General features: G+C 49.7%; 2 protein-coding genes across 9 annotated transcripts; both read right to left on the reverse strand.

The window, feature by feature from the left end:
• Positions 1 to 185: 185 nt before the first annotated feature.
• Positions 186 to 6,285, reverse strand: Scamp3 (secretory carrier membrane protein 3). Of its 2 annotated transcripts, none has more exons than XM_052180076.1 (9): positions 5,659 to 6,285; positions 5,248 to 5,325; positions 4,045 to 4,173; positions 3,848 to 3,968; positions 2,896 to 3,024; positions 2,432 to 2,591; positions 1,492 to 1,593; positions 919 to 1,036; positions 186 to 652 (listed from the first exon to the last, which is right to left on the reverse strand). In XM_052180076.1, exons 1-9 carry the CDS (start codon positions 5,722 to 5,724, stop codon positions 506 to 508), a joined length of 1,050 nt encoding a protein of 349 aa, XP_052036036.1. In that variant the 5' UTR covers positions 5,725 to 6,285; the 3' UTR covers positions 186 to 505. The 2 variants fall into 2 exon arrangements, with proteins under 2 accessions (XP_052036036.1, XP_052036035.1); XM_052180075.1 differs by having other exon boundaries at positions 4,045 to 4,176.
• A 101-nt stretch (positions 6,286 to 6,386) lies between these two features.
• Positions 6,387 to 18,221, reverse strand: Clk2 (CDC like kinase 2). 7 transcript variants are annotated; one of them, XM_052180069.1, is made up of 14 exons: positions 17,961 to 18,221; positions 16,255 to 16,387; positions 15,869 to 16,038; positions 14,256 to 14,502; positions 13,492 to 13,576; positions 13,078 to 13,144; positions 12,804 to 12,920; positions 9,741 to 9,907; positions 8,959 to 9,053; positions 8,231 to 8,360; positions 8,065 to 8,147; positions 7,832 to 7,911; positions 7,576 to 7,666; positions 6,387 to 6,913 (listed from the first exon to the last, which is right to left on the reverse strand). In XM_052180069.1, the coding sequence occupies exons 2-14, from the start codon at positions 16,261 to 16,263 to the stop codon at positions 6,728 to 6,730; spliced, it is 1,527 nt and encodes a 508-aa protein (XP_052036029.1). In that variant the 5' UTR covers positions 16,264 to 16,387; positions 17,961 to 18,221; the 3' UTR covers positions 6,387 to 6,727. The 7 variants fall into 7 exon arrangements, with proteins under 7 accessions (XP_052036029.1, XP_052036034.1, XP_052036027.1 ...); XM_052180074.1 differs by having other exon boundaries at positions 14,256 to 14,481; positions 17,961 to 18,220; XM_052180067.1 differs by having other exon boundaries at positions 13,492 to 13,579; positions 17,961 to 18,220.
• Positions 18,222 to 22,896: the final 4,675 nt, after the last annotated feature.

Below are 22,896 nucleotides of genomic sequence, written 5' to 3' on the forward strand. Positions count from 1 at the left end.
AAAATAGACTGCCCATCCTTAACAGAAAGGCGTGGCAAACCAGCCTGGGGCTCCCTGATGTCTCCTGCCTATCAGCCTGCCCACCGTGCCAAATGCAGCCTCTCCTGCAGAGAGAGTGCTTCCACTCCAGTCCCCCACTCCACACAATGGCCTCATCTCCAGGAAAGATACAGGAAATAGGTGAGTTCCAGTCACACTTTTTTTTTTTTAATTTAAATAACGGAAGAAGACATCCTTGGCACAGCAGAAGGAAATTGGGTTTGGGGTTCTGTGAGAGGTGGCTGCAGCAGTGTGGCCAGATGGGAGAGAAAGGCAAGTAATGACTGCGTCACAGCGGGCTCTCCACACCGCAAGTCAGGTTTAGAGTCATGGCTGTGGGAAGAGCCCTAGAGAAGCCACCAAGTGGAGATGGCTCCCTGAGTCCCAGAGGCTTCAGGGATAGGGGCTATCTTGCTCCCCACGGGTGGCCGGGCCAGGGCACCCCACTGAGTGCGGGCAGTAGGGGTCAAGGGGCCCTGAAGGCATTTTCCGCAGCCCCCGCAGCTGCATTGGCCGCAGCAGTTCGGACCGCAGGGTTGGAGAAGACACCAGCAGCAAATTCTTGCTGGGCCTTCTGAAAGCTGGCACCCGTTTGGCGGTACAAGGAATGGATCTGCAAGACGGAGGAGAATATAAGCTAGGGCCCCTCCCTCTCCACCCCAAGAGGACACCACCACTCACCTGCTGCTTTTACCTCCCCTTCTGGGTTGGCACTCCTTCCAAACACACACACTCACCCACCCACCCACCCAAGAAAGCCCATTAGTTGATAACCCGCCCGCCTGACTGCCCTACCCCAGTTCCTTAATGTTCCACTCAGCAGCCCCGAGGGACCCATGACCTCACTCCCAGCCCCACCTTCCCCCACGACGCCCTCACCCGCTTCAGCATCACGATTCCCAGCACAGCGATGCCAGTGAAGAGCAGGGCGACCAGCAGCATGAGCACCGCCACGGCTGGTTTGGAGCCCACCACCACGAGGGCAGTCACCCAGCCACTGCGGGAAGAAGCGTCGGTGAGGACGGCCTGCCCCGCTGGGGCCCGGCTCCCAGAGTTCCCTAGGTCTACTAAGAACACGCTCTGTGCCCTTAGCCAATATGGCGGCATCCCAGGAGCCAGTCCTGCGACATCTATTCTCTTCACGCTTTTAAGTCATCTCTGAAGCTTCAGCTCCTAGCTCTCCTGGCAGCCTCCCGAAAAACAAAGCCTTCTCACTTCAGGGTGCTCCCTTGATCTTTCCTCCATTGCGACATTCCCCCGCCCCCCGAAAATTAATTTTCAGCCTCGGCCTGTCCACAGCTGCCTTGGTTCTCTGGCCAGGCATGTCCTGACCTCAGTCACCTTAGCCTCTCCCAAGGAAAAGAAAGGCCCCATGCCCTTCCGCAGGACAACCCCATTAACTGAGCTGCCCAGCAGAGGGGGAGGGGTGCGGATTGAGGACAGCTCACACACCTGAAGCCCCACCCTGGGATGCCAATGGCCTGGAGGACAAAGAACACATCCTGGACGAAGAAAATGAAGAAAAAAACGAAGAAATTGAATGAGCTATCACTCCTGCAAAGAGAAAAAGAGCAAGTGTGGGAGAATTAGAAAATGAGGGTCAGAGCAGCTGTGGGGCCTGTAGCCCTCCCCTCCATCACCTCCCTCTGCATCCCACTGCAGCCCTTCCCTCCATCACCTCCCCTGCATCCCACTGCAGCCCTTCCCTTCCCTCCATCACCTCCCTCTGCATCCCACTGCAGCCCTTCCCTCCATCACCTCCCTCTGCATCCTGCTGCAGCCCTTCCCTTCCCTCCATCACCTCCCTCTGCATCCCACTGCAGCCCTTCCCTCCCCTCCATCACCTCCCTCTGCATCCCACTGCAGCCCTTCCCTCCATCACCTCCCCTGCATCCCACTGCAGCCCTTCCCTCCCCTCCATCACCTCCCTCTGCATCCCACTGCAGCCCTTCCCTCCATCACCTCCCTCTGCATCCTGCTGCAGCCCTTCCCTTCCCTCCATCACCTCCCCTGCATCCCACTGCAGCCCTTCCCTTCCCTCCATCACCTCCCTCTGCATCCCACTGCAGCCCTTCCCTCCATCACCTCCCTCTGCATCCTGCTGCAGCCCTTCCCTTCCCTCCATCACCTCCCCTGCATCCCACTGCAGCCCTTCCCTTCCCTCCATCACTTCCCTCTGCATCCCACTGCAGCCCTTCCCTCCCCTCCATCACCTCCCTCTGCATCCCGCTGCAGCCCTTCCCTTCCCTCCATCACCTCCCTCTGCATCTCTCTGCAGCCCTTCCCTTCCCTCCATCGCCTCCCTCTGCATCTCTCTGCAGCCCTTCCCTTCCCTCCATCGCCTCCCTCTGCATCCCGCTGCAGCCCTTCCCTCCATCAACCCCTCACTTACCGGAAAGCCTTGTACATTGGGCGGTACCAGCAGACAAAGGAGCAGGGAGTGAAGAGGAGCAGCCAGAGCATAGACAGCCCAAAGCCTGAGCCACTGCTAGTGTCCACACAGAACCTGGCCAGGCAGGCGAAGAAGTTCAGGAGGAGAGCCAGAGTGCTGCCTGAGGACAGAGGGCCAGGGTGAGGGACCTTCCGGCCTGCAGCGGAGCCTATCACACACACCTGCCGATGGCCCTCAACAAGTGCGGCAGCAGAGGGAGAGGAGGGCCCATGCCCTGGAGAGGCAACCCCACAGATGAGGCATGGTCTCCTTGCAAAAAACGTTGAAGAATTCAGAATACACTTATGCACGGTGCCAGAGGGAAGGGGCCGACTAACATCATACATACAATTAGAAAGAATAAGCCTAAGACTCTTGAGTAGATGCTAGCTATAATGTCTCCCAAACAGTTTCCTCACACTTACACATCCAGAGGTAGTACATGGTAGACACTGTCTTCTGAAATTCTTGGGGGATCTCCATGGAGATGTCCTGGAAAAAGCACGGCTGCACAGGGCAGAAGGACGGTAGGGGAGGCCAGTTGTTCTGTCGAACTGTGAGGCACGGAACCAGGAAGACATCAGATACCAGTGCAAACCAACCAGAGACGCACTCACCTCTCCCACTCCCGTCTTCTCAATCATGGGTAAAAAAGAGGCAAAAAGGGGATCTCGGGAGGCATGGGAATGCATGGCTGCCACCCCACACTGAGGAGGCTGAGGCCGAAGGACAGGAAGTTCCAGCCCAGCCTGGGCCACAAAACTCTTTCAAGACAAAACAAAGAACAACAAAGAAATAACAGTAAGCAAATCATTACTTGAAATACCTGAGGACCCTGCCAAGAACCTTGCATAGGTGATTTTGTTGGGCCCTCATAATTCCTTACTTTGTAAATTGAGAAGAACATTTTAGAAAATAGGAAGTGAAAATGCTCAATCTAAAGTAACAGATGGTTGGGGTGAGTATCAGCAGGTTGGGGCTGATACACTCCAAGGGTGTATACCACCCAAAGGGCTACAGAGAAGGCTCAGTGATTACAACACTTGCTGCTCTTGCAGGGGCCCAGAGTCGGTTCCCAGCACCCACATGTGGGCTTACAACACCCTGTAACTGCAGCTCCAGGGGATCTGTTGCCCTCTTCTAGGCTCCACGGACACGGCATACATATGATGCACTTACATATGTGCAGGCAAAACACTCTATGCAAAAATAAAAATACTATAAATAAATTTTTAAAAAATAACCCATTCTGTTATGAGCCATGGTTAAGAAGCAGTATCAACTATAATTAAGCTCAGATTTAACAATGTGACAGGTGATCCCATGCTCTTCCAATCTGTCAAGAACTCGTCCTCACCCTAACCAGGACCCACTCACTGCCTGCGCCACCCAGGGCGACATGCTGCAGCTCCCGCTCGCGGCGGTCCAGCTCCTCTGCCTTCCGGTTGAGTTCCTCCTGCTTCTTCAGCAGCTCAGCGGTGGCGGCGGCTGCAGAGGCCTACCCAGCATGAGAGGCAGGTGTGACCTCGAGCCCAGCGCGGCCTCTTCCCCTCCACCCCACACATGCTTGTTACCTGGGTGCTGTAGGACCCGTAGTTCTTGGGCTCTGAGGGGCTGAGCTTCCGGGAGGACTGTGCGGAGGGGGCGGAGGGTGGCGGCAGAGGTGCTGGAGCTGCGGCCGGAGGCTCGTAGGCAGGTGGGGGCTGCTGGAGACAAGGTTAGACATCATCTAGTCCCTGCAATCAGTCATCTATCTGCGTGGACATACCGCCCAAGTCAGCAGCATATCCTACAGGTTAGGAACCTCATTGGGTCTTTTGGTTTTGGTTTTGAGAAGACAGGCATGTGGGCTGGTCTCCACCTTGCAATCCTCCGGCCTCAGGCTAAGCATTGGGATCAAGGCTCTGTGCCTTGTGCTAAGCTACTTGTGTGAATGTGAGGTGGGCAACCCCTTCAGAGCTGCAGCTGTCTGCAAAGCCTCGGCCATCCAGTGCCTCAGCGATTATCTACATGTGATCTCCTTAACTTTTCTAAGTTTTAAAATTACACTTACTTATCGTGTGTGTGTGTGTGTGTGTGTGTGTGTGTACACGCGCGTACGCTCTTCAATCATGGAATGCACATGGAGGTCTGATGACAACTTGTAGGAGTTCTTGCCTTCTTCACGTTGTTCTTGGGGGTCTGGCTAAAGTCAGGTTTTAATCTAGGCAGCAAACTGAATCTTCACCAACTGATCCATCTATTTTTTGAGACAGGGCCTCACATGCCATCCTCGTCTCCAATTTGCTACTAGCTAAGGGTGATTTCTTCGACACCTGCCTCTGCCTCTCAAATGCTAGGATTATAGACCCGGGACACCATACTGGGTTCATGTAGTGCTGAGGGCTGAGATAAATCTAGGGTAGTGCACTTGGTAGGCAAGCACTCTCCCCACTGAGCCCCAGTCCCCCCCCCCCAGTCTCCCCCCCCCCCCCGACCTTCCTTTACTGGCCTCCTCCTCGTTTGCCGTCTGATCACACACCTAACAGGCTTCTCAACTATGACTAGCCACAACCTTGATTCTCTTCCAACAGGTCTTCCCTGGACTGACTTCTATAACTCAAAATTAGATGGCTCTTTTGCCCAGGATTAGGTTTGGCCTGGCTGTCTACCGTCTCTCGGGAAGCTAAAAACACAACACTTCATCTTTTTGTTGCACTAAAGTCCCCAGTATACTCAGACCGGGCTGGTGGAACACTGCGCCTTCCCGCTAGTCTGTGCTCCCACCAATGGCTCACCTCTCGGTTCTCAAAGGGGTTGTAGACATCAAGCGTGGCATACTGCTGGCTGGGTCGGTGCTGGATCACAGCTGGGTCCTGAGAGCAGAGACTGGGCTCAGCGGGCAATCGGTGTCAAAGGAATTCCTAGGAACTTCCCGAAACTGCTCATGGCTCCAAGTACTGAGCCTTTGGTGCTACGCCGTGGTCCCCAACATTTGCCTTTAAGTCTATCACTTTACAGTGCTAGAACCCGCTCATTAAATGGGCAGAGCCCGCATCCCTTTAGCTCCCCAAGTTCACTGGGGGGGCTACAGTCACCTTCACGTAGCGACACTACTACCCTGGGTCAAAGTCACTAATGGGAATAGCATTCCGACCCCACAGAACTGGGAATAGCAGACTGGCCAAAGGAGGCCGGCGCAAAATCACCTGAAAAGGATTGTCAAGCTCGCCGGAGTCGGGGAATGGATTCCCGCCGTCTCTGCTCTGAGCCATGTTTGCAAGTGAACCCGGCCGCCCCTGCCCTCCACGCCCCTGCCGCGGCGGCGGTGGCCCAAAGAACTCCCTCCGGTGTGCTTGGGCCACTCGCTTCCCTGTGCTCCAATTGGTTGAAGCAACCGGAAGAGTCGCGAAGATTCCCGCAGCAGGAGTGGACTGCGCCTGCGCCTCAGTCGGAGATGGGGAGAAAAGAAAAAACCCAAAAGCGGGAAGTACCTCACGTGATTTCCCTAAGCCAGTCTCCGCCGCCTAGAGTCGCACTTCCTTCACGTGACTTCCTAGCAGGCATGAACTACGAATCCCAGGTACCCTCATGTAAGCAGCGCAGAAGGGCTAGCCGTGCACTGGCCAGTGGCGGGAGGCTGTTTTCTTCATGGGTTTCTGGATCTACTGGAGGGCATAACCTCAAGGCTACAGTCATTAGCCATTTATTTACGGGGCCAAAGCTATTTGCCGACTCTATATCACACAAATTCTACCTGATTGCATCTATTTTAATTTTTACTACCTTAGAATACAAAGTGCATATAAGTGGCTCTAAGTCGGCAGGACAAAAAGGCCTTTATACCCAAATTCCCGTGGCTACCAATCAATCATTTCACCCCTTTACCCCAGTACCCTCGAACCTCAAATTCCAGGGATGGGGGGTGGGTGGGTCGGACGGATGAAGCATGTCATTTTATTTCACAAAGACTGTACAAAATCCCTTATAAAACATGGGGTAGACACCACCTGGTTACGTCATCCTGCCCCCCATCTGACTCCATGAGGGGCAGATGAGGTGGGAGGAGTGTAAACAGTAGTATATACATGGCAGGGGTTGACTCGATAGGTACAAGTTCTCTCATATTTACACTATTTCACATATTCACAGGTATAAAGGAGCCAGGGGCTGGAGAGGGGGCGAGTTCTGGCTCTGTTCTTTTGTATAAAAAAGCACCAGTGTCCTGGACTGGACACCCACTGCTACACAAGGAGCAGGGGGCCCAAAGCCTGATTGTCACCGACTGATATCCCGACTGGAGTCCCACAACTTGGTGTTGGGTGGCTCAGTCCGAAGGCAGGCGAAGAAAGGATGCTGAAGGGCTTCACCTAAGGTCAGCCGCTTAGCAGGTTCATACTCTAGCATATTCTCAATCAGATCGAAGAGCTGGTGGTGGTCCTCTGCCTCTGAGGTCAGATACCGCTGGTGGAGGGCAGGAAGAAGGTGAGGCAGGATGCCTTACAAACTTTTATTATCTTTCTTTCCTTCTCAAGACAGGGTCTCCCTGTGTAGCCCAGGCTGTTCTGGAACTATGCACTGCGGCTGACCTCTCAAGTGCTGGCAGTCCAGGCCTGGGCCGCCATGCGAGTGAGTCCTTGCTGCCTTTCAAGCCCTACTTTTGCTCTTTAGAAAGAGAACCAAAGCTCGGTTTCCATGCAATTTGAAAGCTACCTTACCACGACATTATGACATTTCTGATATTACAGCCCAACCTACCTTCCCAGTAGTACAATTGTAATCCTTCATATTATAAGTTTTACTTGTATATACTTGTCAACCTCATGAATCTTCCTTGGCGCCACATTAAGATGTAAGCTTTTCAAAGGTAGTTTATTCTTTTCTCTCTGACTTTAAGAATCCAGGCCCTTGCTTTCATGTGGTTGTCTATAGATGAGGCTATCTAACCTCCTCATCTCTGTGAACCCTCTCTCTCCTCTGTCCACTGTTGACCAAATTGTCTTCTTTCAATGTTCTTCCCCCTCCTGCCCTAACCTCTGCTTATAAAATGCATTCCAGGGGCAAACCACCCTAAGAAAAAAGCAACTTTCAGACTGTGTACAGTATTTCTCCCTGGCCAGGCTCACCCGCAGTGGTTTGCAGTTCTCACGAACGTAGCGCCCAGCTGAGGTGTTCTCATCCCAATCCAGACGACCCCGATAAAAATATTTCTGTTTTCTAGAGGGGAAGGAAGGGGAGGTTGGTGCATGAGAAGGTTCCACATCTATAAAAACCCTTTCCCTTGTTACCCAAGTCAAAGTAAGTAGGGACTAGGAGGCATCAATAAAAACCGAAAATGATGTGTAACAAACGGATTCTGTGAGAAGAACCGCTCAAGTTCACCTTGTCTTTCTGATCATCCGAGAAGGGACAGGACCCAGGATCCTTTCCATCATGGCTAGATGCTCTCTGTTGTCGTGGGTCTGGGGAACAAAGACCTAGCTGAGCACAGGCCTCAGCGAGGAACGCTGGGTAGTTGCCATATGGACAGTATGGAGGAAGGAGCAGATGCATCCTCCGCAGACCAAGAAACCCAGCAACCCCATGAGGACACGCACGTGCGCCCCACTGCTTACCTGGAAGAGGGTGAAGCCGACGTAGTACTCAAAGACGATGCAGCCTATGCTCCACACATCGCACGGCTGCGACCAGCCCAGCTCTGTGTGGACAAGAGGAAGAGTTCTAAGATGCCGGGGATACGCTCCCCTCACATCATCGCACACTGGGTGTCCCGCTCCTTACCCAGGATGACCTCTGGGGCGCGGTAATGGCGCGTGGAGACAATGGTGCTATGGTGCTCATGGTCAAAGGTGGCACTGCCAAAGTCCACCACCCGCACGGCCGTGCTCTTCACACTGCGCTCATCTCGCTTCTAGGAGCAAAGCAGAAGGGAATGAATGACTCTCCATCACACTGAGACTCAGAGACTAAGATGCTCCAGTCTGAAAAATGTAGCCTGCTCCCATATAGCTAGAAAAGTTAGGTTCCTAGTATTTTGTTGTTTAAAACAGGACTTCCTTATGTATCCCAGGCAGGCTTTGAGCCTGCAGCAATCCTACCTCAGAGCCTCCCAAGTGCTGGGATACAGGCATGTGCCACCACACCTGGCTCTCACAGGAGTGCTGTGAGAGCAGGAAAGGAAGAAGACTAAGAAATGATATGGAGTAATGTGAAGTCTCTAAGTACCAGACCACTAGAGCCAGTGTCTGGTGTGCTATTCTGAAAATCTGTCCTGTGTAGCAGAGGGTGAAGAGGACCTTTAGTGCTGAGACCTCCAGCCGTCAATCAATCGGGAGTTTTCTGGCCACACAGAAAGGCACATCTCAGAAAGGGAGTGTGGACACTTCCCTTCTGACTGACCACTGTTCTACACTGATCTTACCCAGCTGGAGCCAGACAGGAAGAAATTAGTAAAAGGGAGAACACAAAGAACCAACTGAAAGCCAAAGGGCAGCCCCTGTCCAGCTTACCTTCTCTAGGTTGTAGGTGAGTTCGTAGTCTGAATTCACAAACAGAATATTTTCAGGTTTGAGGTCCGTATGTGTCAACTTGTTGTCATGGAGGACTGCAGGGGAGAAGGCTAGATGAGGCTTGATCCAGGTGGCTAGAATGACCTGCCAGCAGCTGACCCTCACAGAGTCCTAAGGACAAAGCTAGGGAGGAGGCAGCCCAGACTCTACTGGGGCTCCTCTGCTCTCCAACCAAAGCAAAGGCTGGCCTAAGCTCTACCCTTAGGAATATAAAAAGCACATATACTTCATCTGATAGAAAAGCAGCAGTGTGCCTAAGTGGGAGATTTTGTTTGGTCACGCTTGATCTGTGTGACTGCCTAACATTCTGCAAATTCAAATGGTTAAAACTGCACCACTGTGACAATGCAGAGGAACAACTCCTCTCTGTTCTGAAGCTGGCGCCTCAGCTGGATGTTCCAGTGCTCTCACATCTGCTTTGTGAAGAGCATCTCGTTAGCAAATCTAAGACTCTAGCAAGAGTACTTCACTGCTTGTTGTACAGCACTTCTCTAAAAATGGAGGGACGAGGGAAAGACTAAGAGCTGTGGGTGTGCAGTAAGAACAACCTGTGATGGTAAAGGTGTCAGTCAGGGGTAAGTCGGAAGAGGAGCCGCCATGACAGAGACAGGTGAGTGGCGAGCGGACTGATTGCGTAGGGACGTGCCTGGCACACAAGCATACAGAAGAGGCCTGCGGAGGGAAGGACTACCCCCGGGGTCACCTCAGCCCACCCCACTCACACTTGACGGCCTGGCAGAGCTGGAAGGCCATGTGGCGCACTTGGTGGATGGGGTAGGGCAGGTAGTTGTTGTCTTTGAGGAAATCGAAGGTGCTAAGGCCCAGAAGCTCAAAGGAGATACACATGTGGCCATGGTAGTCAAACCAGTCAAACATCTGGACACAGAGGCTGGGGAGAGATAAGGGAAGTTGGATGTCTAATAAGTTCCCAAAGCCCAACACCCCACCAAAAGGAAAGATTGCATGGTTGTTGATTCCACAGTTGTGTAAGAACAGCTAGCTAATAGCACTGTGAGGGCTAGGAACGCAGTGGGTTGGTAGAGTGACTGCCTAGCATGCAGAAGGCCCAAGTTCACTCCGCAGCATTCCACAGAACAGCTATGATGGCAGGAGCCTGCACTTGCAGCATTTGGAAGGTGGGGGCAGGAGAATCATGAATTCAAGATTATCCTCAACTTCATAGTAAATCTGAAGAAGTTAGCCTGGGCTACATGATACCCTGTCACTTAAAACAAACAAACAAAAAATTAAAATCATTAACAAAATTCAGGGCATCTAGAGAATGGCCAAAAGGAAAGACCAAAAAGTACTACCTCCCAAATTCTCCCAAACATGTTTTTGTACCATCCTGAATAGTTCAAAATCTGTTCACTGTAATAGGGGGTTGTAACTGAGGAATACAGCGCTTTCCTGGCATACAAGAGACCATGTCCAAACTTAGCCTTCTAAACAAGGAAAACAAAATCTATTTATCAAGCAGGAGATAGGGTGGTATACTCCTGCAATCAGAGCACGCAGGAATCTAGAGCCAGGAGGATCACCATGAATTTGAGACCAGCTTAGGTTATGTAGTATGATCCTGTCTCAAATAAACAAATTTAAAAAACAAACAAAAGCCAGGCAGTGGTGGTGCATGCCCTTAATCCCAGCACTTGGGAGGCAGAGGCAGGAGGATTTCTGAGTTTGAGTCCAGCCTGGTCTACAGAGTGAGTTTCAGGACAGCCAGGGCTACACAGAGAAACCCTGTCTCCAAAAACCTAAAAAATAAAATAAAATAAAATAAATAACCAAAATAACTATTTGCTTAAGGGTCATTATCATGAAATTTCAAACAATATGGATTCTCAGTTACCAAACTCACCTTTAATTGTTGTCTGGGTCTGACCTGGAACTTTCTATGCTATTCATATCCTGGTTTCAAATTCACGAGCCACTGTATCCCAGCCCCATCTCCTGAACTTTAGTACCAGCCACGTGTTGGTAAAGTTTATACTGTTTTGTTAAATCTTATTTGGACTGTGGATATGGCTCAGTTGATAAAGTATCTGCCTAACAGGTACAAAAGTTTAATACCTGGTACCACATAAAACTAGGTACACTTCTATAATGGCAGGCAGAGACAAAAGGATCAAGAATTCAATGTTATCCTTGCCTTTGGCTGTGAGAATGAGTGAGTAGAAGCTAGCCTGGGCTAAATGAGGTACTACCTCAAAACCAACCAACCAACCAACCAACCTTTGCTGTAACAATCTTACTCAATTTTAGCCAATGAATAGCATGTGAACAAAATTGTTACTGTATAAATACCCACAGTTTAACACAGTTCTAGAGCCTGTTACTCTAAATCCTGTTGCATTCCAGGATAGTGTTCTACTACCACCAGTCCCAATGTTTTCTTTTAAAGATCTTATTTTTAATGAGTTAGTTATTGCACTTGACTGCAGATTTCTGAAGAGGCTAAGAGTGCTGGATCCCCAGAGCAAAAACCCTGTCTTTGTTTCATTTCAAGACAGGGTTTCTCTGCATAGCCCTGGCTGTCCTGGAACTTACTCTGCAGACCAGGTTGGCCCTAAACTCAGAGATCTGCCTATCCCTGCCTCTGAGTGCTGAGATTAAAGGCATGAACAACTAGTGCCTAGCTCCCATAGAGCTATTTTAAACTTGTGTGGGTGCTGGGAACTGAACTGACATCTTATCCTATCACTCTTAAGTGCTGAGAGATCTCTCCCCTCGTCTCAAATTTCTGCTTCAAGTTCCTGAACAACCGCGTGTTTCTGTGTATTTTACTGAGGTTTAAATTTAGGACCCTGTGAGATAGTTGGCCAGTACCCCATCCCTGGGTTACAATCTCTAGCACTATTTCCATTTATGAGAAAAGATCTTACTAAAATTGCCCCGGCTGTCTTAAGCTTCCAATCTGTCTTTCTTCTCCCAAGTGGCTGGAATTACCGGCCTGCACCACCTACAGTGATGCCCACCAATTCCTGGCCATTCCCAGACTGCAGATGTTGTAACGCAAGCAGACTGGATTGGAGGCTGTTGCAGGCTTATACTAACACTCTGCTACTCTCATGTGATCAAGTTTAACAGGCTGGGTGTGGGACATGCCTTTACCAGGAGGCTGAGACAGGAGCATCTCTGTGAGCTTGAGGCCCGCCTGCTCTACAAGCAGGTTGTAGGCCAGCAGCAGCTACACAGAGAAAAGCATGCCCCCCCCCCCAAAAAAAAAGGAAAGAAAGAAAGAAAAGAAAAGAAAAGAAAAGAAAAGAAAAGAAAAGAAAAGAAAGGAAAAGAAAAGGGCTGGAGAGATAGCTCAGCAGTTGAGAGCAATGGCTGCTCTTCTGAAGGTCCTGAGTTCAAATCCCAGCAACCAAATGGTGGCTCACAACCATCTGTAATGGGATCCAATGTCCTCTTCTGGTGTGTCTGAAGACAGCTACAGTGTACTTACGTATAATAATAAATAATTTTTTTTTTTTTTTTTGGTTTTTTTGGATTTGGTTTTCTCGATACAGGGTTTCTCTGTATAGCCCTGGCTGTCCTGGAACTCATTCTGTAGACCAGGCTGGCCTCGAACTCAGAAATCCACCTGCTTCTGCCTCCCAGAGTGCTGGGATTACAGGCGTGTGCCACCACTGCCAGGCTAAATAAATCTTAAAAAAAAAAAAAAAAAAGCAAAGCAAAGACGGGACCTGGACGTATTCCCCTGCCTACCTAGCCCCCAGCCTGGAGCTGTACTTCTGGAGAGCCCCTCAGACAGCTCGCATGCTCCTTTGTTTACTTACTTCTTGTTGTCAGGATCTTTCTCATTGATTTTCTCCAGCACGTTGATTTCTAGTCGAGCTGCTTCCTTGTACTTCTCCACATTCTTAATAATCTTCAGGGCAACTCGTGCTCCACCCCTGTAGAGTAACACAGGAGGCTTTTGTTGTGTTCAAGACCATCTCAGATTGAATGGATCAGTGACTAAGAACTTCTGACTGTCTAATCTGTAAACAGATCCGATGCCCTCACAATCGTCTGTGCCTAACAGATGTGGAGAGGCAGGACATTAGTTACCTGCGATGGTCCACACACTGCACGACTCGCCCGAAGGTCCCTTCTCCCAAGGTGCTTACAATTTCATCTGAAACGAAAGAAAGCAGGGTCGGGGAGAGGGAGGGAGAAAAGGGGGGGATGAGACGAAGTGGAAGAAGATAGGGCACAGCAACCTGGGGTGAGGAGATGAAGGAGGGGGAACAGATACAGATGGCTGCAGGGGAAGAAGCCCCTGTGTGACTCCCACCACCTTTAACCCAGGGGCCACGAGAGCTGGGAGTGGACAACAGGTCAGTTCTCAACAGCAGCTCAAACCACCCAGGCGAGCAACACCACTGAGAAAGGCACAAGAGGCTGTGACCTGGGTTGGCATGGGACAGTAGGATGGCTATGGGACCATTACAGGCTATAGGATTGTTACGATTTGGCTTGTACATCGCTCTTGCAGCCAGTCCCCGACGTGGTAGATGAGGTGGCCCTCAGCGTCGTCCTCTACACTCTTGGCTCTCCGGCTGCTGTGCTGCTGTCGGGGGGTGGGGGGGGTCGGAGCAAGCCAGGTGTCGGATCGGGGGCCGGAGGGAGACGGGGTGGGTGGTGTAGGGGTCACCGGTCACAGGCGCCCAGCCAGGGGGGACAGACGATGATGGGGGACAGTGGAAGGGAACACGTCAGATGTGCTAAGGCGGATCGGTGTGAGAAGAGAGAGCGGCGCATAATCCCAAGTCCCCAAACCCAAATCAGGACAGGGAGAGGCACGGGCAGAGCAGGAAAGTGATGATGTTGCCAGTGTTACCCACAACCCCATGCTCTATGAAGCACACTTCTAGGCAGACGCAATTTTCCCTTGCCCCCCAACCCAAAATTGCCCACTAAGGGGCCACAGAGTCCAGGGCTTGGGAGACAGGTCTTTCAAAACCAAGATCCTCATAAAAAATCAGAGGCCCCGGGGCAGAGCAGCTGCTCCTCCCAACAGATCCAACACATCACTGAGGGCGTACAGGATGTGTGCCCTTCTAGCTGCGAAGAAGATTTGGGGCCCTCAAAAGTCAGAGGGCTTCCAAGAGGTAGGCATACTTAGTGCCCACGTCAACATTCATGCTCCAAAGCATGACTGAGAACAAGGGGCGTTTTATTCATCAGGGTCCCTGAGGGACTGAAGAAGACTGAAGGGAGAGCAAAAGGCCTGGGCTGGCACTCACTGAAGATGAACGGCTGAATGTTCGGCTGCGTCTTCTCCGCCTTCTGTGTTTCCGGCGGCTACTGCGCTGGCTTCGGTAACTGCTGTTCTCTCGATGGTATTCATAGGAATGCCGGAAGTCTGTGTCATAGTAGGCCTCTCCTCTGTCCCGGCTGTAGTCATTGCGCCTGTAGCTGCCACAGTATCGACGATCGTACAGCCGCCGGTCAGATGAATGATCGTCATAGCTGCTGTTGGGTAACAAATACCTACTAGGAATGTAAGGCCAAGCAGGCCACCTTCCCCGCCACAGCAGGCAGTGAGGTCCTCTCTTAGGAAGAACCACAGTGGTGCTTCCACACACCTACTGTCACTAAGACCTCCCCAAAGGCACCTGCAGAAGTCCTCTGGGGGCGCGCCTTCTCCTCCTCCTCCTCTCAGATGATACAAGGGAACAAAGAACCAGGCTGCTCTCTACTGTTTCCAAATGAAATTCAGCCCTGCTCTAATCCAGACCATTCCTCTCTATACCACTGAATTATTGAAACACTGTAGACCTAGCTTTCATGTTGGCGCATGAGCTCTCTCTAGCTGTTAGTCCATGGCATGCACTTCCTGCCACCCAAAGACATTTCTGCCTGATTTCCACTAGTCCCCTAAACTAGGCAAGTTTAGGTATCCCTTCCTTAGGTATCAAGTTCTCCCTGAATCAGACATGGTAGTGCACACCATTAATCCCAGGAATCTAGAAGAGGTGGCGGGTGTTGTCTCTGATTTCAAGATCATACTAGTCTAAACAGAAAGTTCTTTTTTTTCCCCCTGAGACAGGGTTTCTCTGTATAGCCCTGGCTGTCCTGGAACTCACTCTGTAGACCAGGCTGGCCTTGAACTCAGAAATCCGCCTGCCTCTGCCTCCCAGAGTGCTGGGATTACAGGTGTGTGCCACCTGGCTTAAACAGAAAGTTCTAACACAGCCAGGGCTACACAGTAACACCTTGTCTAAAGAAGGAAAGGAAAGGAAAGGGGCTAGAGATAGCTCACAGGCTAAGAACACTGACAGCTCTTTCAGAGAACTTGAGTCTGATTTCTATGACCCGCATGGTAGCTCATAGCTGCCTGTAACTCCAGTTTCAGGAATCCCATACTCTCTTCTAACTGCCAAGGGCACGCCTGGTGCATATAATGCAAATACATACATGTGGGTAAAACACCTATACACACACATTTTTTTTAAAAGTTGTTTTCCCTGAACTACATATATCTAGAACCATTCCAACAATGTCTGGTGGGTATAACTTTAATCCCTAAGTACTTCCACTAGAAAGCACCTTTCAAAAAAATTTTTTTCCCTCTTTGAGAGGCTCATTATGTAGACCAGGCTGACCTCAAACTCAGTATGAAGCCCAAAGTAGCCTTGAGCTCATAATCCTCCTTACCTCACCATCCCAGGTGTATACCACCAACACAACACCCCCTCCCTATTTTGCAATGGCAGGAAGTGAACCCAAAACTAAATTCATGTCAAGCACAGACGCCCATAGCTAGGCCCTTGGCCTCAGCATGTAGCCAATGACCATTTCCTAAACAGATGCATAACCAGCGGCCTGCCATCAGTCTCTCTTGCTGAGGCCTCACCTTCGGGACCGAACATGGTAGCTGTCCTCCCTCCTCCGCCGCCTTGTCCGGTCACTGCTACTTGACCAGGAGCGACTTCTTCTACGCTTATGCTTCCGGCTCCGATAGTGTTCGTGATAGCTCCCCCGGCTCCCTCTCTCTGAGGAATGGTACCTTCGGGGATGAGGCATCTGGAAAGGAAGGAAGAGCAGAATGGTAGGAACACAGTTTTCATAACTGTTCTCTTGGACTGGCTGCTTCTAAAGATACAAGGCTGCTTTCTGCTCCTATGCCCTTTAGTACATGAACACCTCGGTTTTCAAGTTTATAATTTCCCCTTTATGGACGATACAGCTACCTACAAATTTTGGCTGAAAACTCAAGAAAGTCAAATTTAGTGGCTCTACCTCAAACATGGCTCCATGAAGACCGTCTGGTCTGAGCCACAGTTCACGACAGGTGACAAGTGTGTGACTGATAAATATTGCCACAGCTCATCTCTGCTGCCATCTAACATGCGCAGCTGTGCCATCCTGAGTTCTTCACAAGCAGACAAAATAAAGCTTTAGTTTACATGGTTGTTTTGGTTTTAACAGCTCAGCTCAGCTCCCCCACTAGACTACGAGTGCCAGGGCAGAAACGCAGGTTCCCTGGATTTCACAGACCTGGGGCAACAAGCACTGACAAGTTCCAGAGATCAGGATGTGGGCCCACAAATGTCTCTAGAATGCCTGGTCAAAATTTTCACAAAGTTGTAAAACAGTACAACAAGGTGTCCATCTGTTATGTTCCCCTCCACCACTGGATTTATTAAGCAGAAAATAAGTGAGCTTTTACTTTTCTTTTTGGTTTGAGACAGGGTTTCTCTATGTCGCCCTGGCTGTTTTGGAATTCATTTTTTAGACTAGGCTGGCCTCGAACTCACAGAGATCCATCTGCCTCCCTCTGCCTCCCAAAACTGAGGTTAAAAGTGTTCCACTGCCCCAGCTCTTTCCTTTATTGAGACAAGGTTTCATTATGTAACCCTGGCTGGGCTAAACTTTAGCATACCTGAACTCAGAGATCTTGTTAGCTTCTGCCTCCCGAGTGCTGGGATGACGGACTTTCAAGACCACACCTGACATCATATCCTAAGCTGGCCTCGACTTTGATATGCAGCCTAGGATGGCCCTGAATATCTTTTGATCCTCCTGATTCAGTTCCAAGTGCAGAAATTACAGATGGCTGGGGTGACACAGGCTAGAGATTAACCCAGGGCTTCATGCAAACTAACTGACCACCACCATATCAACTGAACTATATCCCTAGCCTTCTCAGTACTTTTTAGTTAATGTCAGTAATACTTGACAGGCAGCTGGGCCTCCATTAAATGAAACTGGACTGATTAGGGTTCATAAGTCCTGTTTTGATCAACGGGGAAAAAAATCTGAGGGAAATCACTGTCACAATCCAGGAAAAGCACAGGATGGTCTGAATAACCTGAGCCTCAGGGACAGTCTTGGCCCAGGACTGAGAACATGAGGTCTGGAGGTTTGACTCCAACATCTGGTCGCCATTCTCACAACCTTCTTAAATTAAGGAAAGTGACCTATGGTACACTAACCTAAAGTGGCAGGAAACCAAGAAGACGCAAGCACAAGACTTTCCCAGGTAACCCAATCTTGATTAACTTAATAAACACAAATGCCATCTCACTTTGCACACCTACCAACAAAGTCACTGCAGTCTGTCCTAGAAAATCACACCCAGTCTAACTTTCTCAACTTCTAAACCTTGTTTCTCCCTTTCTTACTCAGAAAAGCTAGAATAATTCCCCAGAATCAAACTCTTCCTCTATACTGCCATCTTAACACTTCTCGGTTCCTATTAAACCCTTGGTCCAACTTTTGCACGTCTGGGACCGCTCCTGTCTCTACCTCATCACTTCTACGGCTCCCCGAAGTTTACTATTGGTCTTGCTGCTACACCGAAGCAGGGCGACCTCCCTCCTTCTCATCTCCCTAATCTGCTGCTTCCAGAGCCCAACACTCCTAATTTCTCCATATCCCGTTGCCGCCCGTCTGGCGGTAGCCATCTTTCCGCGGCCCCAAAGTCCTCCAGCCCGCGCGCTCACCGTTCTGGCGGCGAGGCCCGTGCGCTTGTCCCACAGGAAGTCCGTGATGGCGGCGGCACTGCGGCCGGAGTCCCGGCACCCCCGCGGCGACGAAGTGCGGTTCCACCCCCCAACCCGGGGCCCTGGGACCTCCCGCCCCGTTCCCGGGCTCTGCTCCAGTCCCGCCCGCCCGGGCTCCGTCCCCGCCCCCAGGATCCGCTCGGCGCCTCTCGCACCGCCCCCGCCCGGGGCCCGATCCCAGCTCGGTCTCCGGCTCTGGCCTCTCCGCTCCGCCGCCGCCGCCACCGTGAGCGAGCACGCACGCACACACGCACGCACGTCCTGCGTCACTTCCCAGCCTCTCATGGGCTCCGCCCCCGACACCGGGCGCTGCCGGGGCGGTGTGCCGCTATGCCTGCACCTTCCCGAGTCGGGGAAGATCTGGGTGCGCCTCTTGGTTCGTGTGGAGGCACTAAGAGCTCATCACGTGTTTGTTGAGTCTCTATGCCTTTTATCCTTTCCCAAGACACCTTCCTCTTGCTCTGTACCAGAAGACATTTGTAGCTTATTTAATATTGGCTGTTTAAAGGATTGCTATTTACATTGTATCACTTGGGCAAACAACTCCAGGGAGGCTTTGTGAAGTCTGATTATTCAAACAAAACTTGAAAAATAGACCCTCCTGCTACCGAACGCCAGCTAAGAAAGGCTCCCTCTTTGTCCTGCATAAAAGTCTTTCATGTTTGGGGCAGGTGAATCGGCAGGGAGGAAGAAGAATTAGACGCCGTTTTGTTTTAGCTAATTTGAATTAAGTATAAACTTACCCATTTAGATTTACCTTAAATTATTTATGTTTCTGTAGCAGGGTATGTGCATTTCAGTGCAGGTATTCATGAGGTCAGAAGAAGGGGTCGGATCCTCTGGAGCTGAAGTTACAGGCAATTATGGGCTGACCATTGTGGGTGCTGAATCCTCCACTGAACCATCTATCTCTCCGGCTCCAGTTTACTAAATATTACAAAAGGAGAAGGAGAAGAAGGAAAAAAATAGGAAAAGGAAGAGGCGGCAGCTAAGATGGTTCGTGCCCATAATCTCAGCTCTCAGAAGACTGAGGCAGGATTCTTTGGAGGAGCTCAAGGCCAGCATGGGCTGCAGTGTGAGACTGTCTCAAAACCAAACCAGCTCAGGGTGTGGCTTAGGTGGTGGGGTAGTGCCTTTCATCCAGACTGCCCTGGCAAGAGAGCCACACATAAAATTTATACATGTAATCAATCCCAGGATGTAGGAGGCTGAGGCAGGAGGATCAAGGTTATTTTTGCTATGTAATGACTTTAAAGTCAGTCTGGGTATACTGACACTCTGTCTCAAAACAAAGGGTTTTTTTATTATTATTATTTTGTTGTTGCTGTTTTTGAGGGGCCAGAGAAATAAGTCAGCAGTTATGAGCACTGGCTGCTCCTCCAAAGGACCTGAATCAATTCCCAACACTCACATGGTGACTCATATGTGCCCTGTAACTCCAGTTTCAAGCCATTCAACATTCTTCTAGTGTCCTCAGGCATTACATGCATGTAGTGTACAGACATACATGCAAGCCAAAATACTAAAAAAAAAATTTAAAAATACATTTTATCAAAATCATAAAATTTATCAAAAGCATAAAAAAATTAAAAAAATAAAAATTAAAACAAAAAAACAAGGAGAGCCAGGCAGTGGTGGTGCACGCCTTTAATCCCAGCACTTGGGAGGCAGAGGCAGGATTTCTGAGTCAAGGAGAAAACACTATCTAAAGGTACTGGGAAATTTTAAGAAAGAAGAATTGCAAGGGAAACAAAATAACCCTCAATAAATATATTAAAGTTAAGGAAAATAAGAGTGGAACTAGGTAAATAGTCAAATGGAGACTATACTGGTTAGAAAGAAATCATTTAGAAATTCCCTGTGTTAAGCTGGGCAATGTAAACGCATGCCTGTAATCCCAGCACTCGGGAGGCAGAGACAGGCAGATTTCTGAGTTCAAGGCAAGCCTGATCTACAGAGTGAGTTCCAGGACAGCCAGGGCTGTACAGAGCTGTCTCAAAATTTAAAAAAAAAAAAAAAAAAAAAAAAAAAAAAAAAAAAAAAAGCCAGGCGGTGGTGGCCCATGCCTTTAATCCCAGCACTTGGGAGGCAGAGGCAGGCGGATTTCTGAGTTTGAGGCCAGCCTGGTCTACAGAGTGAGTTCCAGGACAGCCAGAGCTATACAGAGAAACCCTGTCTCAGGAAAAAAAACAAAAACAAACAAAAACAAAAAAAAACAACTCAAACAAACAAACAAACAAAAAAGGAATTCCTTGTGTTAAAAAGAGAGCCAGGCCTAATCTCTCTCTCTCTCTCTCTCTCTCTCTCTCTCTCAGGGGAGGGGGGGGGACATTGAGACAGGGTTTCTCAGTGTAGCCCTGGCTGTCCTAGAATTCACTCTGTAGACTAGGCTGGCCTCAAACTCAGAAAACAGTCTGCCTCTGCCTCTCAAGTGCTGGGATTACAGGTGTGCGCCACCACTGCCTAGCATTCATGCTTTAATCTCAGCACCCCAGAAGTAGAGGCTGGTAGATCAGCATAAGTTCAAGGCTGCATAGTGAGTTCCAAGACAGCCAGGGCTACATAGAGAGACCTGTTTGAAAAGAGATGTGTGTGTGTGTGAAGAGAGAGAGAGGGGGGGTGGGGGAGAGAGAGAGAGAGGGAAGGAGGGAGAAGGAATTGGGCAAGTATGCAGTTTTCTTCTTCCTCTTCAGGGAGACTTTCCCAGGTCCTTTCCAAGCCTTTACTGACTGTTCACCTGTGAGCTCAACATTGCACCCAGCAATGTTTTTCTTCAGTATGAGGACTGATTGAGAAAGGACACAGACCTGTAAACAAATAATCCTGCTCAGGCATCATGGCAGAAGCAGGAGAATCCCTGTGAATTTCGGTCACCCTGGTCTACATATTGTATATGTATACTGTATAACAACAACAACAACAAAAGTAAACCTGTGACAGGAGCTGCTATGAACAGTGCTGCCCAACTTGCTTTTAGAAAGCCCTAGACTAGACTGAGAGGAAAAAGTAGACTGAGTGTGGTTTTAAGTTTCCCAGAGGAGGTATGATCTGAAGCAGTTGTTGGAAAGAGAATTGGAGGAAATGAACAAACAGGGAGGGCTGGAGAGATGGCTCAGTGGTTAAGAGCACCATCTGTTCTTCCTAAAGGTCCTGAGTTCAAATCCCAGCAACCACATGGCGGTTCACAACCATCTGTAATGGGATCCGGTGCACTCTTCTGGGGTGTCTGAAGACTGCTACAGTAAATAAATCTTTAAAAAGTCAAAACCAAAATAGGGAAACTACCTCTAAAGACGCAGAGACAGCAGAACAACGCAGCCCATCACCTGCAGCTTGGGCAATTTCTCAGGGCTGGAGAGATAGCTCAGGGGTCAAGAGCACTGGCTGCTCTCCCAGAGTGAGCCAAGTTCACGTCCCAGCACCCACATGGTGGCTCACAACTCTCTCCAACTCCAGTCCCAGGGGCTCTAGTGCCCCCTTCTCACCTCTGCAAGCATCAGCACACATGGCTCATAGAACATGCATAGAAACCAACCCCTCAGACACATAAAGTAAACAAGTAAAATTTATAAATAAATAAAAGTTGTTGAGACTAAGTCCAAATTTTTAGTGATTGGTAAGTTTTGCTAAGGAGCTTAAGTGTATTTCTAAAATGGAAAAACTTTGAAGTACTTTAAACAAGTTGAACAGTTTCATGTGGATTGTAGAAAGTTCGCTTGGCGACTGAAAACATGAGTTGGTCTAGGAGATTTTGCTGAAGACTTTTTTCTTTCTTTCTTTCTTTCTTTCTTTCTTTCTTTCTTTCTTTCTTCTTTTTTTTTTTTTTTTTTATTTTCGAGACAGGGTTTCTCTGTATAGTCCTGGCTGTCCTGGAACTCACTCTGTAGACCAGGCTGGCCTCGAACTCAGGAATCCACCTGCCTCTGCCTCCCAAGTGCTGGGATTAAAGCCATGTGCCACCACTGCCCAGCGGGTTTTTTTTTTTTTCTTTTGAGACAGAATCTCTCTATGTAGCCCTGGTTGTCCTGGCACTCACTCTATAGCCCAAGCTGGTGTCAAATTCACAGAGCTCCACTTGCTTCTGCCTTCCAAGTACTGGGATTAAAGGACTGCAACGCCATGCCCAACAGATTTTGAAAATTATTAAAAACGTCTGAGTCCAGGTACAGTGGTACACATTTGTAATCCCAGCACTTGAAATGCAGAGGAAGGAAGATCAGAAGCTCAAGACCAGCCTGAGCTACAATGACAAAAACAAAAGGTAAACTTTCTGAAATAATTTAGCTGGAGATTATGAGGATTTATCTAAGGCAGTGACTGTAGGAAGAGGAAAGAAGAAGAGGCTAAGATGTTCTACACTTAAAGCACAGAAAGGCTTGTAGTATGGTATTGCCTTGGGTGTTGATCTGTTTGTTGAGATGAACCATTGACTTAGCTAAGATTTTTGAACACAGTTTTGTATCCTTAGTATGTACTACTCAGTGAACGGTTTTGATACAGGTTGTCTTAACGAATTAGGAAAAACATACTACAGAAAGCAGTTTAGAGGATCTCTGTCATTAGCAAGAGACCTAGGAGAGTGCTGAGAAAGGTCTGAAATGATCAGAACAGAAGTCCCTGTGCTTCCTATTCTGTCCCTGACCCCCGACGGGTCCCCCGACTGCAGATACCCTAATGAGTTTCCCGCCTCCAGAAGCAAGCCATGTGCGCGCGCGCGCGCGCGCGCGCGCGCGGGGACACACACACACACACACACAGCCCCCCCAAGCCACGCCCTCTCGGGAAGTGTGGGCTGCAGTTGGGCCAGCGGCCCGCCCCGCCCGGTCTCACGCAGCCCTCGCCAGGGGGCGCAGCTGCACACGCCCCCTGCGCCCGG

This window comes from Apodemus sylvaticus, chromosome 4 (genome assembly GCF_947179515.1).
Source record: "Apodemus sylvaticus chromosome 4, mApoSyl1.1, whole genome shotgun sequence".
Lineage (NCBI taxonomy): Eukaryota > Metazoa > Chordata > Mammalia > Rodentia > Muridae > Apodemus > Apodemus sylvaticus.